Source organism: Rutidosis leptorrhynchoides, chromosome 5 (assembly GCF_046630445.1).
Source record: "Rutidosis leptorrhynchoides isolate AG116_Rl617_1_P2 chromosome 5, CSIRO_AGI_Rlap_v1, whole genome shotgun sequence".
Classification (NCBI taxonomy): domain Eukaryota; kingdom Viridiplantae; phylum Streptophyta; class Magnoliopsida; order Asterales; family Asteraceae; genus Rutidosis; species Rutidosis leptorrhynchoides.
The window spans coordinates 78748419-78761675 of NC_092337.1; the positions used below are offsets into that span (position 1 = coordinate 78748419).

Genomic DNA, 13257 nt, shown 5'->3' on the forward strand with positions numbered 1-13257 from the left:
ATACATATATATACACAAACGTATAATTATCATATGTTATATAGTTCGTGATATCATCGGTCAAACTAGACGGTCAAACGTTGTGTAAAACTCTTTTCAAAAACATAAATCTCAACAATTTGGATTGCTTATCATGTTGGTAAGGTTTAATTTATGTAAATATTAATCTTACAAGTATAGAATGATCGAAAAAGTGCGGGTCATTACAGTACCTACCCGTTAAATAAATTTCATCCCGAAATTTTAAAATTGTACCTATTTTGTGTCATCGGGAAACAAGTGTGGATACTTTTGTTTCATTTGATCCTCTCGTTCCCAAGTAAACTCGGGACCCCTTCGAGCATTCCAACGAACCTTAACGATCGGTATGTTGCTCTGCTTGAGCCGTTTAACTTCACGATCCATGATTTCGATTGGTTCTTCGATGAATTGTAGTTTCTCGTCGACATGGATTTCTTCAAGAGGAATGGTGAGGTCTTCCTTTGCAAGACACTTCTTAAGGTTTGAGACGTGAAAGGTATTATGTACTCCGGCGAGTTGTTGCGGTAACTCGAGTCGATAAGCTACCGGTCCAATGCGTTCGATGATCTTGAACGGGCCTACATACCTTGGGTTTAGTTTACCCCTTTTTCCAAAACGTATTACACCTTTCCAAGGTGACACCTTTAACATAACCATGTCACCGATCTGAAACTCTAATGGTTTCCTTCGAACATCGGCGTAGCTCTTTTGGCGACTACGGGCTATTTTCAATCTCTCCTTGATTTGTACTATCTTCTCAGTCGTTTCGTGTATGATCTCGGGACCAGTTAATTGTCGATCTCCTACTTCATTCCAACAAATAGGAGATCTACACTTCCTTCCGTACAATGCTTCGAATGGCGCAGCTTTAATGCTCGCATGATAACTATTATTATACGAGAATTCTGCTAATGGTAGATATTTATCCCATCCGTTTCCAAAATCGATCAAACATGCCCTTAGCATGTCTTCAAGAGTCTGAATCGTTCTTTCACTCTGCCCGTCGGTTTGCGGATGATACGCGGTACTCATATCCAAACGAGTTCCTAGGGCCTCCTGTAGTGATTGCCAGAACTTTGATGTAAATCTACTATCACGATCGGATATAATGGAAATAGGTATTCCATGCCTTGAAACAACTTCCTTTATATACAATCGTAATAGTTTCTCCATTCTATCCGTTTCCTTTATAGGCAAGAAGTGTGCAGACTTGGTGAGACGATCAACAATCACCCAAATGGTGTCGTATCCCCAGGCAGTCTTTGGTAACTTCGTGATGAAATCCATGGTAATACCATCCCATTTCCATTCTGGGATTTCTGGTTGTTGAAGTAACCCTGACGGCTTCTGGTGTTCAGCTTTGACTTTGGAACAAGTTAAACATTCCCCAACATATGTTGCAACGTCTGTCTTTAAATTAGGCCACCAATAATGTGTCTTAAGATCTTGGTACATCTTTCCAACTCCAGGATGTATCGAGTATCTTGTCTTATGTGCCTCATTTAATATCAACTTCCTTAATCCACCCAACTTCGGTACCCAAATACGATTTGCAAAATATCGAATTCCATCTTCCCGCATAACGAGTTGCTTCTCATACTTCTTCATTATTTCATTTCCTATATTTTCTTTAGTAAGTGCTTCTCGTTGAACTTCTTTGATTTGTGAGTTGAGATTCATGCGAATTTTTATGTTCATCGCTCGTACTCGAATTGGTTCTCGTTCCTTTCTGCTTAAAGCATCGGCCACCACGTTCGCCTTCCCGGGATGATAACGAATTTCACAATCATAGTCGTTTATTAACTCGACCCACCTACGTTGTCTCATGTTCAGCTGTTTCTGATCAAAAATATGTTGAAGGCTTTTATGATCAGTAAACACAGTGCATTTAACCCCATACAAGTAGTGTCTCCATATCTTTAATGCAAACACGACTGCTCCCAGTTCTAGATCATGCGTCGTATAATTCCGCTCGTGAATCTTCAATTGTCGGGATGCGTATGCAATAACTTTCTTTCGTTGCATAAGAACGCAACCAAAACCTTGTCGCGAAGCGTCACAATATATTTCAAAATCATCGTTCCCTTCTGGTAACGATAAAATAGGCGCCGTAGTTAACTTCTTCTTTAGTAATTGAAATGCACTCTCCTGCTCAGAAGTCCATTCATATTTCTTCCCTTTTTGCGTTAACGCTGTCAACGGCTTAGCTATTCGGGAAAAATCTTGAATAAACCTTCTATAATAACCGGCTAAACCCAAAAATTGACGTATCTGCGTTGGTGTCTTAGGAGTCTCCCATTTTTCAATGGCTTCAATTTTTGCTGGATCAACCTGAATTCCTTTGCTACTAACAACGTGGCCAAGAAATTGCACTTCTTTCAACCAGAAAGCACATTTAGAAAATTTAGCATATAGCTGTTCTTTTCTCAACAACTCTAATATCAACCTTAAATGCTGCTCATGCTCTTGCTCACTCTTGGAATAGATAAGAATATCATCAATGAAAACGATAACAAACTTATCTAAATATGGACTACAAACTCGATTCATGAGGTCCATGAATACAGCTGGCGCATTTGTCAACCCAAACGGCATGACCAAAAATTCGTAATGACCATAACGTGTCCGAAAAGCAGTTTTCGGAATGTCCTCTTCTTTGACACGTAATTGATGATAGCCCGACCTTAAGTCAATTTTTGAGTACACACATGATCCTTGGAGTTGATCAAATAAGTCGTCAATTCTCGGTAGTGGATACCGATTCTTGATAGTTAACTTATTTAATTCACGATAATCTATACACATCCTAAAAGATCCATCTTTCTTTTTAACAAATAGAATCGGAGCTCCCCACGGTGAAGTACTTGGTCGTATGAATCCATGATTCAGTAATTCTTTTAACTGACTCTGAAGTTCTTTTAACTCGGACGGTGCAAGTCTATATAGAGCACGAGCCACTGGTGCAGCTCCTGGTACTAAATCTATTTGAAATTCTACAGATCTAAATGGAGGTAATCCCGGCAACTTTTCCGGAAAGACTTCAGGAAAATCTCTTGCCACAGGCACGTCATTGATGCTCTTCACTTTTTCCTTTGTTTCGACTTTATTAACATGTGCTAAGATAGCATAGAACCCTTTCTTCAAGCACTTTTGAGCTTTCAAATAACTAATGAGTTTTAGCTTTGAGTTACCCTTCTCTCCATAAATCATTACTGGCGTTTTATCCTTACGAGGAATGCGAATTGCCTTCTTGGCGCACACAACTTCAGCTCCTATTTTGGACATCCAGTCCATGCCGACTATTACATCAAAACTTCCTAATTCTACGGGTATCAAGTCAATTTTAAACATTTCTCCGGCTAAATTTATTTTACAATCACGGCAAATTTTATCGGCTTTAATTAGTTTACCATTAGCTAACTCAATCATGTACTTAGCATCGAGAGGTAATGATGAACAATTCAATTTAGCGTGAAAGTCTCTACACACGTAACTTCTATCAGCACCAGTATCAAATATAATAGATGCGGATAAGTTATTAATGGTAAACGTACCCATAACAAGCTCCGGGTCTTCACATGCCTCTTTAGCATTAATAACAAATGCTCTTCCACGTGCAGGTCCGATATTCTTCTCTGGATTCGGGCACTGGCTCTTATAGTGGCCTTGTTTTCCACACCCAAAACAAGTAATGGTAGCCAAAGCAGTTCTATTTGCGTTGGTGGCAGGAGTCTTGGCACCATTTGTATTCGTAACGAGAGCCCTACAATCTTCAGCAAGATGACCCTGTCGATTACATTTGTTGCATACCACACTACAGTAACCAAAGTGATGTTTGTGACATCGGTTGCATAAAGGATTTTGTCCTTTATAACCAAAGCTTAAACCACTACCCGTACCTTGCGTGTTTTCTTGTTTCTTAAAAGATTGTTGTTGGTTACCTCGATCATAATTTCCATTCCACTTTCTTTTGTTACCTGATACCTTCACATCAGTATTGGATACTTTCTTATCCATGATGACCTGATCCATTAGCTCGTTTGCCATGGTTATAGCTTCATGAATTGTCTTAGGTTTCGATGCTGTAACATTTGCTTTGACCTTTTTGGGCAAACCATCTTTGTACATTTCAATCTTCCGTTCTTCGGTTGGAACCAATTCAGGACATAGCAAAACTAATTCCATGAATCGCTGATTGTAGTTGGTGATTTCAGTACCAATAACCTTCAGACTTCGTAACTCATCTTCCAACTTCCTAACCTCGTTCCTTGGACAATATTCATTGATTAACATTGTTTTGAATTCTTCCCACGGAGTATCATAAGCTACATCTCCTCCTACAGCCTTCACATAATTTTTCCACCACGTGAGTGCACTATCTTGTAAAGTGCACGATGCGTATTTGGTCATGTCCTTTTCAACACAACCACTGATTTTGAACACAGTTTCCATCTTTTCTATCCACCGGGTTAAACCGATCGGTCCTTCTGTTCCACTGAATGATGAGGGCTTGCAAGCTTGAAAAGTTTTGTAAGTGCACCCCACACGAGGATTTGGGTTAACTGCAGCACCTCTTGCAGCCTCGACCCATAACATTCTGTCGTTCACTCGCTGATTGATGAGTTCCTGGATTTCTTGTTCCGTCATTCGGTTCAATCGCGCCATATTCTTCTATAAGAATGAAAAGAAAATAATTATTCACATGGAATATTATAGATGTAGTGTATATTTACAGTACATTATAGCTTATTAATAATATGAACCAGGTATTATTATAAAAGCCTTTTCTTCTTATTAGCGTTTTATAATTATATCTAGGGTAGTACCTACCCGTTAATGTCCATACTTAATAGCTTAGTACAGAATCAATTACTACCATCTAAATAATACTTAACCATGGAAAATTATTGCATTTCACACTTCACTATTTTTACATATGCTTATCTTACATCGAACATTAAGCAAACCACACTGATAATATTATACAAAACATTATATGATCCCATGGTTTAATACGGCAGCGCATCGTTTGGTCTATTTTCTAGGACGTTTAGGTTCAGAGAATCGCTTAACGCTTATCCTGGCTGTCTGCCTATATTTTGGCTGTGGGACTGAGGAACTGGATGCCGGGATAGAATGAATAGGAATAGCGGGAATAGGGGTGGTAGTGTCTAGTGGAGTTGGTGCCACATCATCCTTATTAAACTCAGGATTTGAATTTTCTAATTCATTAGCCTTTCGTTTCTTTCCTAGTTCGAACTCTTCTTTTGTAATTTCCTGTATTTCTTCCTCGGGTTCACTTTCCTCCTCGGGTTCACTTTCCTCCTCGGGTTCACTTTCCTCCTCGGGTTCACTTTCCGGGTTCTCTATATTCGGTTCATCCGGAATTTGTGAGTCTTCCCCAAAGATATTATTTTCGTCATTGGATAGGTTAATGACTGGAACACCATCTGAAGATTCTGGTTCGGAGTCGCTGAATGTGATAACAAGTTTTGAGCCCGACATCTATCACACAACAACTAACCCATTAGTACTACATAATATTTACATATAAATTTTAACCAACAATGATAAGCAATGGTTTTTAAATCAGACCCGGTCAAAGTCCAGACTTACTAATGTATCCAAACGACTTATCAGTTAGACACACTAATGCAAACCTGGTTCGCTAAGACCACCGCTCTGATACCACATGTCATAACCCGTCCTTAACCCTAAGAACGAGTTAGATAACGTATGATTTCATTGCGAGGTATTGACCTCTATATGAGACATTTTTAAAAGAAAACTGCATATATTTTACATTACAAACCACAAATCTTATTTTTGATACAAGCTTTAGACGATAGAAAGATGATTATCGTTTAGCGATAATCTTCGACTTACAAACTTTACAAATAATGATAACAACACGATTTCTAGTATATTTTACAACACAAATCCTCGGGTATGCAGTTTTATTTTTGACACAAATATGCGTACGCAAGATCCTGCTCAAATTCAACATAATGCAGCGGAAACTTCTAATTATCACCTGAGAATAAACATGTTTAAAACGTCAACATAAAGTTGGTGAGATATAGGTTTAGTGCCGGCAGCAATATATATATAGACTACAAGATTTCATATATAAACAGTTTAATAAAAATATTCTAAGTGGTTGAGCACTTGGTAACCATACTTAACATTTAATCACGTCGCATATTCCCTTTATTATGAAATCTTACTACACCGTACCAAGTGTAGTCACGAAACGAAGTACTGTGCAACCGTTGAATACTGGTCGTCCAGTCCGGTTGGGGTTGTCAGGCCCGATAGATCTATCAACAGGATTCGCGTTTACAATACCGCTGTAAATATTAGTTACCAAGCTACAGGGAAGTATGCCAGTGGTACAACTCAACGTAGAATATATTTTTCAGTTACTTGTGTCCATAACGTAAAACATAAAATACATGTATTCTCATCCCGAAATATTTAGAGTTTAAAAGTGGGACTATATACTCACTTTCGTCTTGAAGATATGTAATTTCGACTTGGTCTCCGATTGATATCACGAACCTATCCATATATAGTTTATCAATATATTTCTATTTTAAACAATCGTCACATATATATAATTTTTATACTTTTAATAGTTTTAATAATTTCTTAGTCCGTAGTTAGCAGTCCGATGTTAGTAATTCAATTTTAATGGTTCATTTTTAGGTGTTTAATAAACCCCCAATGAAATAAATAAAAACCCCCATCGTATATGTATTGGTCGAGATTAATCTTGACCCATGGTACCGGTGTTGTCAAATGACGTGTTGCGTACATAAAGTACCGGTGTTGTCAAATGACGTGTTGCGTACAATCATGGGATCTTATGATTAATCTTCTCGTATTGTTTACGGGTGATCCTGAACCATATAAAATTAAATTATGAGTACATATATATAAAATATCATGTTATTTTAAAAAGATGTGATTTATTTAATTTTCTCCAATTATTTTCGTAGCCAAACTAGTCTTAGATATCCGATCTCGTTTTGGTCATAGTTTCTTCGTTACAACTCCGTTTTCGTTGATTCAACTTGCCACTTCCTTGGATCGAGTCCCTCTTTAAGACTATGAACTGTAAATACCTTAGTTTGTATTCGAAATCACAGGTCATAGGTCAAACTTTAGTGAAACTTATGAAGTTAATCATTTTCCATCATGTAAACAACCTTAAATGATTATTTTTCTAAAAATACTTATACTTTGAGTTAAATCATGAAATTTTTATGTGTTATCATATTCATAGTAAAAATAATTTTTCCAGAAAATAAACCTCTAATTCAAAGTTTAAGATGGTTTTTAATTATCCAACCCAAAACAGCCCCCGGTTGCACTCCGACGTCGTAAAAACAGTTTTTAAGGTGTTCTTTGAAAAACCAAGTTATACCTTGTTAAATTAGCATATTTTTAAGTTATATTACAGGTCTTGAAGTATTTTAAAAGTTAAGTTAGAAGGATCTATTTAGTTTGCGAACAAGTTTGAAATCATTCAAACTATGTTCTAGTTTATAAACTCTTATATATATAGCTATAAATATATGAATTGAAAAAGAGTTGAAGTAGAGTTTTTACCTCAAGTTTAAAATGTAAAGTTGCTGGAAAGAAGTAGTAAAATAAAAGTTGAGAGAGTTCTTGCAAGTGTGTGTGAAAATTGGAAGTAAAATTTGGAAAATGAATGTGTAAAAAATGAGTTAGAAATGGTGCTTATTTATAGGCTTGAAAATTTGGTTTTTAGTGAAAATATCTAAGATAAGTTAAAATTTATTATGTCATGAATGACATATTATTCCAATAATTGAAGATTTCTATTGGTATATACCAATAGTAAATACTTCTAGAAGCTGCGTATGATACGAGTACATATACTCTAGATATACGTATAGAAATTTTGTGAAAAATGGAATGAGGATTCAAATATAGCTATCTTTTGTGAATACACTTATATGGTTTTATGTATTTAAGTTCTTAAAAGTGATTAAATTCATTACTTATACGATATATGTATAAACATTATAGGTCATAAGTATTTAAGTCAAATAACGTTGCGTATGGTTATCGTTTTGAAAACTTAAGTTAGTAGTTTCAAAATATACATATAACTTATTGTTATTAATACAAAATGCGATATTAAAACATTCTTAGATCATGTTAAATATGTATATATACATATATATACACAAACGTATAATTATCATATGTTATATAGTTCGTGATATCATCGGTCAAACTAGACGGTCAAACGTTGTGTAAAACTCTTTTCAAAAACATAAATCTCAACAATTTGGATTGCTTATCATGTTGGTAAGGTTTAATTTATGTAAATATTAATCTTACAAGTATAGAATGATCGAAAAAGTGCGGGTCATTACAATAATGTATATGAACGGGTCCTTTCATCTGTTGCTTCGAATATTTCAAGTGATAAAGTTGCTATGACATGGCATCAAAAGCTTGGACACATGTTTGAGCAAGGTATGAAGATTCTTGTTGAAAGAAATCTTATTCCTGGTCTTACAAAGGTATCGCTACCTTTCTGTGAGCATTGTGTAATCAGCAAGTAGCATCGCCTGAAGTTTAACACATCAAATTCTAGAAGTAAATTGATTCTAGAATTGGTTCACTCTGATGTGTGGCAAGCACCAGTTCAATCCCTAGGAGGAGCAAAATATTTTGTATCGTTTATTGATGATTACACTAGGAGATGTTGGGTGTACCCAATCAAGAGGAAGGCAGATGTGTTTGAAGTTTTCAAAGTTTACAAAGCGCGTGTTGAACTTGAATCTGGTAAAAAGATCAAGTGTTTAAGGACGGATAATGGAGGAGAATACACTGGTGAAGAATTTGATAAGTTCTGCAAACAAGAAGGTATCAAAAGGCAGTTCACGACGGCATACACTCCTCAGCAAAATGGAGTGGCAGAGCGGATGAACAGAACCTTATTAGATAGAACAAGGGCGATGTTGGCAACTGCAAGCTTGGAAAAATCATTCTGGGCAGAAGCAGTAAGTACTGCCTGTTACGTGATAAATCGGTCACCATCAACTGCAATTGAGTTGAAATCACCGATGGAGATGTGGACTGGAAAACTAGTTGATTATTCTGACCTTCATGTATTTGGAAGTCCTGTGTACGCAATGTACAATTCTCAAGAAACGACAAAGTTGGATCCAAAGTCCAGAAAGTGTTTGTTCATGGGATATGCTGATGGAGTTAAGGGGTATCGCTTGTGGGACCCCACTGCCCACAAAGTAGTCATCAGCAGAGATGTTGCCTTACAGAAGACAAAGATCTTGAAGATGTTAGCACTTCAAAAGAAACTATACCGATACAGGTGGGTAGCGAATTTCATAAAGATTCTTCTGAAGCAGTACCAGAGCATGATGAAAATCAAGTAGTCGTTGATGAAGCTCCAGCGACTTGTATTTCTAATCGGGAAAGGAAACGTCCAGGGTGGCACTCAGATTACATTATGGAAAGCAATGTTGCATATTGTCTTCTAACAGAGGAAGGAGAGCCAACAACTCTTCGCGAGGCACTAAATCATTCAGATGCATCTCAGTGGATGACAACTATGCAGGAAGAAATTGAAACTCTTCATAAAAATAAAACATGGGAACTTGTGCCATTGCCGAAAGGTAGAAAACCTATTGAAAATAAATGGGTGTATAAGATCAAGCGAAATGGCGATGATCACGTGGAGCGGTATCGTGCAAGACTGATGGTTAAAGGATATGCTCAGAAAGAAGGTACGGACTTTAATGAAATATTTTCTCATGTGGTTCGACTTACAACAATTCGAGTAGTTCTAGCGATGTGTGCTACATTTGATTTGCATCTAGAGCAGCTAGATGTGAAAACTGCATTTCTTCATAGAAATCTTGAAGAAGAAATTTATATGCTTCAACCAGAAGGTTTTGAACTACAAGGAAAAAAGAACTTGGTTTGCAGGTTAAAGAAATCTCTGTATGGTCTCAAACAGGCGCCGAGATGTTGGTACAAGAGATTTGATTCTTTCATAATGAGCCTTGAATATAACAGACTTTATGCAGACCCTTGTGCATATTTCAAGAGGTTTGGGGACAATGATTTTGTCATTTTGCTGTTATATGTAGACGACATGTTGGTTGCAGGCCCCAACAAAGATCGTATTAATAAGCTGAAGGCTCAATTGGCTAGGGAGTTTGAAATGAAAGACTTGGGTGCCGCAAACAAGATTCTAGGGATGCAAATTCACCGAGACAGAGATAATAGGAAGATTTGGCTTTCTCAAAAGAATTATTTGAAGAAAGTCTTGCATCGCTTCAATATGCAAGATAGTAAGCCAATCTCTACCCCACTTTCTACTAATCTCAAGTTATCCTCCGTTATGTGTCCTAGCAGTGAATACGAGAGGAAGGAGATGTTTCGCGTACCGTATGCATCAGCAGTGGGAAGTTTAATGTTCGCAATGATATGGACAAGACCAGACATTGCACATGCAGTGGGAGTAGTTAGTCGGTACATGGCGAATCCTGGTAAAGAGCATTGGAATGCGGTAAAGAGGATCCTTAAATACATCAAGGGAACCTTAGATGTTGCATTATGTTATGGGGAACCGAAATTTATTGTCAAAGGGTATGTTGATTCAGATTATGCAGGTGATATCTATAAAAGTAAATCTACCACTGCATATGTTTTCACACTTTGTGGTGGAATAGTAAGCTGGGTTTCAAAACTGCAGTCAGTTGTGGCGACGTCAACAACAGAGGCAGAATATGTAGCAGCTACTCAAACTACTAAAGAGGCAGTATGGTTGAAGATGTTGTTGGAGGAACTCGGACACAAACAAAAGAATATCACTCTATTTTGTGACAACAGAGTGCCTTGCATCTTGCAAGGAATCCAGCATTTCATTCAAAGACAAAGCATATACGAGTTCAGTATCACTTCGTTCGTGAGAAAGTGGAAGAAGGAACCGTGGATATGCATAAAATTCATACTGATAAAAATGTGGCTGATTTTCTAACAAAGTCAATCAATCATGACAAGTTTATTTGGTGCCGTTCCTCATGCGGACTAGCGGAAACGTAAGCAACATCATTGGCAAGTAAGGATTATCGTGTGAAGACTGATTGAGCTTCAATCGAATCTTCAAGTGGGAGATTGTCAAATATATTGAATGTTTGGTAGTAGTGGGTGAGTCAAACACCACATGTGAAAATAAGAATGTTTGGTGGTACTATTCTTTTGGTAGGCAATATATCATTTCATACGTATGAATGTGATGGCAGACTCCTTCACCAATCTCATTCTATTACTATAAATAGATGTACCAGATAGCTCATTCATCATCCCATATTCATTCTTCAATCTTGTATTCTAATAGATAAATAAAGAGTTGTGAGTATTAATCTCCTAATTACAAGAGATATAAAGTTTGATACTTATCCTTTTAATTAGAGAGAAGTGTAATTCCTATTATTCTTATTAGTGAAACGTTTTCTTTCCTTGCCCGTGGTTTTTACCCTATTGGGATTTTCCACGTTAAATCTCGGTGTCCTATTATTGTCATTATTTCAATTATTACTAGCGGTTTGCTATAATTCGGTGTCACCTTTTCTCAACACTTAAGTCTCTTGAAGCAATGCGTTCTCGATTTTTTTGGGGAAGTACAACTTCTAAAAGAAAGATGGCTTGGGTGAAGTGAGACATTATTTTAGCTCCATTTAGTCAAGGGGGTTTGAATGTTGGAAGTCTAAAAGCTTTTAACCTTGCATTGCTACATAAATGGAAATGGCGGTTCATTCATTGTTCACGTGACTTATGGGTGCGGGTCATCAAATCTATTCATGGTGAAGTGTTCGAGCGAGCAGTTGGTAACAGCCCCTGGGCTAATATTGTATCAGCTTGTAACAATACTTTTGGAGTAGGTTTGTTACCTTCTGATGTCATCAAAATTCAGGTGGGAAGTGGTGAATTTGTACGGTTTTGGCATGACATTTGGACGGGCTCTAGATCGTTAGCTTCTCGGTTCAATCGACTCTTTCACCTTGACGTTTATAAAGATGACATGGTGGCTGCAAAACGAATGAATAATGGGTGGAATTGGGTTTGGTCGAGGGAGCAAATCGGTAGCAGGAATTTTGAATTACTCGATATGATGCGGCAAGAAATTGAGCAGATCCAGTTCCACGATCGGGAGGATACATGGATTTGGGGCCTGTCTCCGGAGGGTACGTTTTCGGTTAAATCTGCACAAGATTGCATTGATTTTAACCTGCTTCCATCGAACCAGTCCACGACCACTTGGTATAAGTTTCTTCCACGAAAAGTCAATATTTTTTTGTGGAGGTTCAAGCTTGATAAACTACCTTTGAGATGGAATTTAAGTTCGGTTGGGTTAGAGATTAATTCGGTTACGTGCCCGGTATGTAATGAAGTTATTGAGCATCGTGATCATTTGTTCTTTGGTTGTTCATTGGCTTCGGATCTATGGTCAAAGGTTAGAAGGTGGATGGGATGCGATATGCCTATTTTTTCATCTTGGTCGGCTTTTGTTACTTTGTTCGAGACTCATCAATCCTCGGTCAGTTGCAAGACACGTATCATCTCCATCGTTACCACACTTCTTTGGGTGTTAAGGCGATTTAGAAACGGCATCGTATTTAATGACATAGTTCTTAGAAAATGTATGCTTTTTGATGTAATTCAATTGTATTCTTTTAATTGGCTAAAACATAGAGGTCATCAAATTTTCAATTGGAATTTGTGGCGTCTACAGCCTTTGTAATTTCTCTTCTAGCATCTTGCTAGGGAGCGTTTTAGTTTAATATATTATGGCCGTTCAAAAGAAAAAAAAAGATTTTTTGAATTATTGGCGCATCAGCGTGGATACGTAACGCTCATGGGAGTTCATTATTGAATATTCGATGACATTTTATGTACCTATAATGATCTAACTTTTTGGGTTTTTAGTAGTAGTAGTAGTAGTATATAAATTGTTTGTTGTGGTTCAGTTACTTTGCTTATGGAAGGTTTTGTCTTTTTAGTAGGAGTATTTGATTTGGTCACTTTGAATTATATGCCTTTTGTTTGTTCTAAAGGACATCTTAATAAAACCATTAGACTAATCATATATCAACATATATCATATACTTAGAATTATTAAATACAGTTCGTATTAGTATAAACCTTGACATTTCGTTTGCAATAAGT

At 37.0% G+C, this 13257-nt stretch overlaps 1 protein-coding gene across 1 annotated transcript in view; it reads left to right on the forward strand.

Moving 5' to 3' along the window:
- Positions 1–12832, forward strand: part of LOC139848770 (uncharacterized) — a 43953-nt gene extending 31121 nt beyond the window's left edge. The window contains exon 2 of the mRNA XM_071838470.1: positions 11763–12832. Within this exon, the coding sequence (XP_071694571.1) occupies positions 11763–12832 (1070 nt within the window). The remainder of the gene's footprint in view (positions 1–11762) is intronic.
- Positions 12833–13257: the final 425 nt, after the last annotated feature.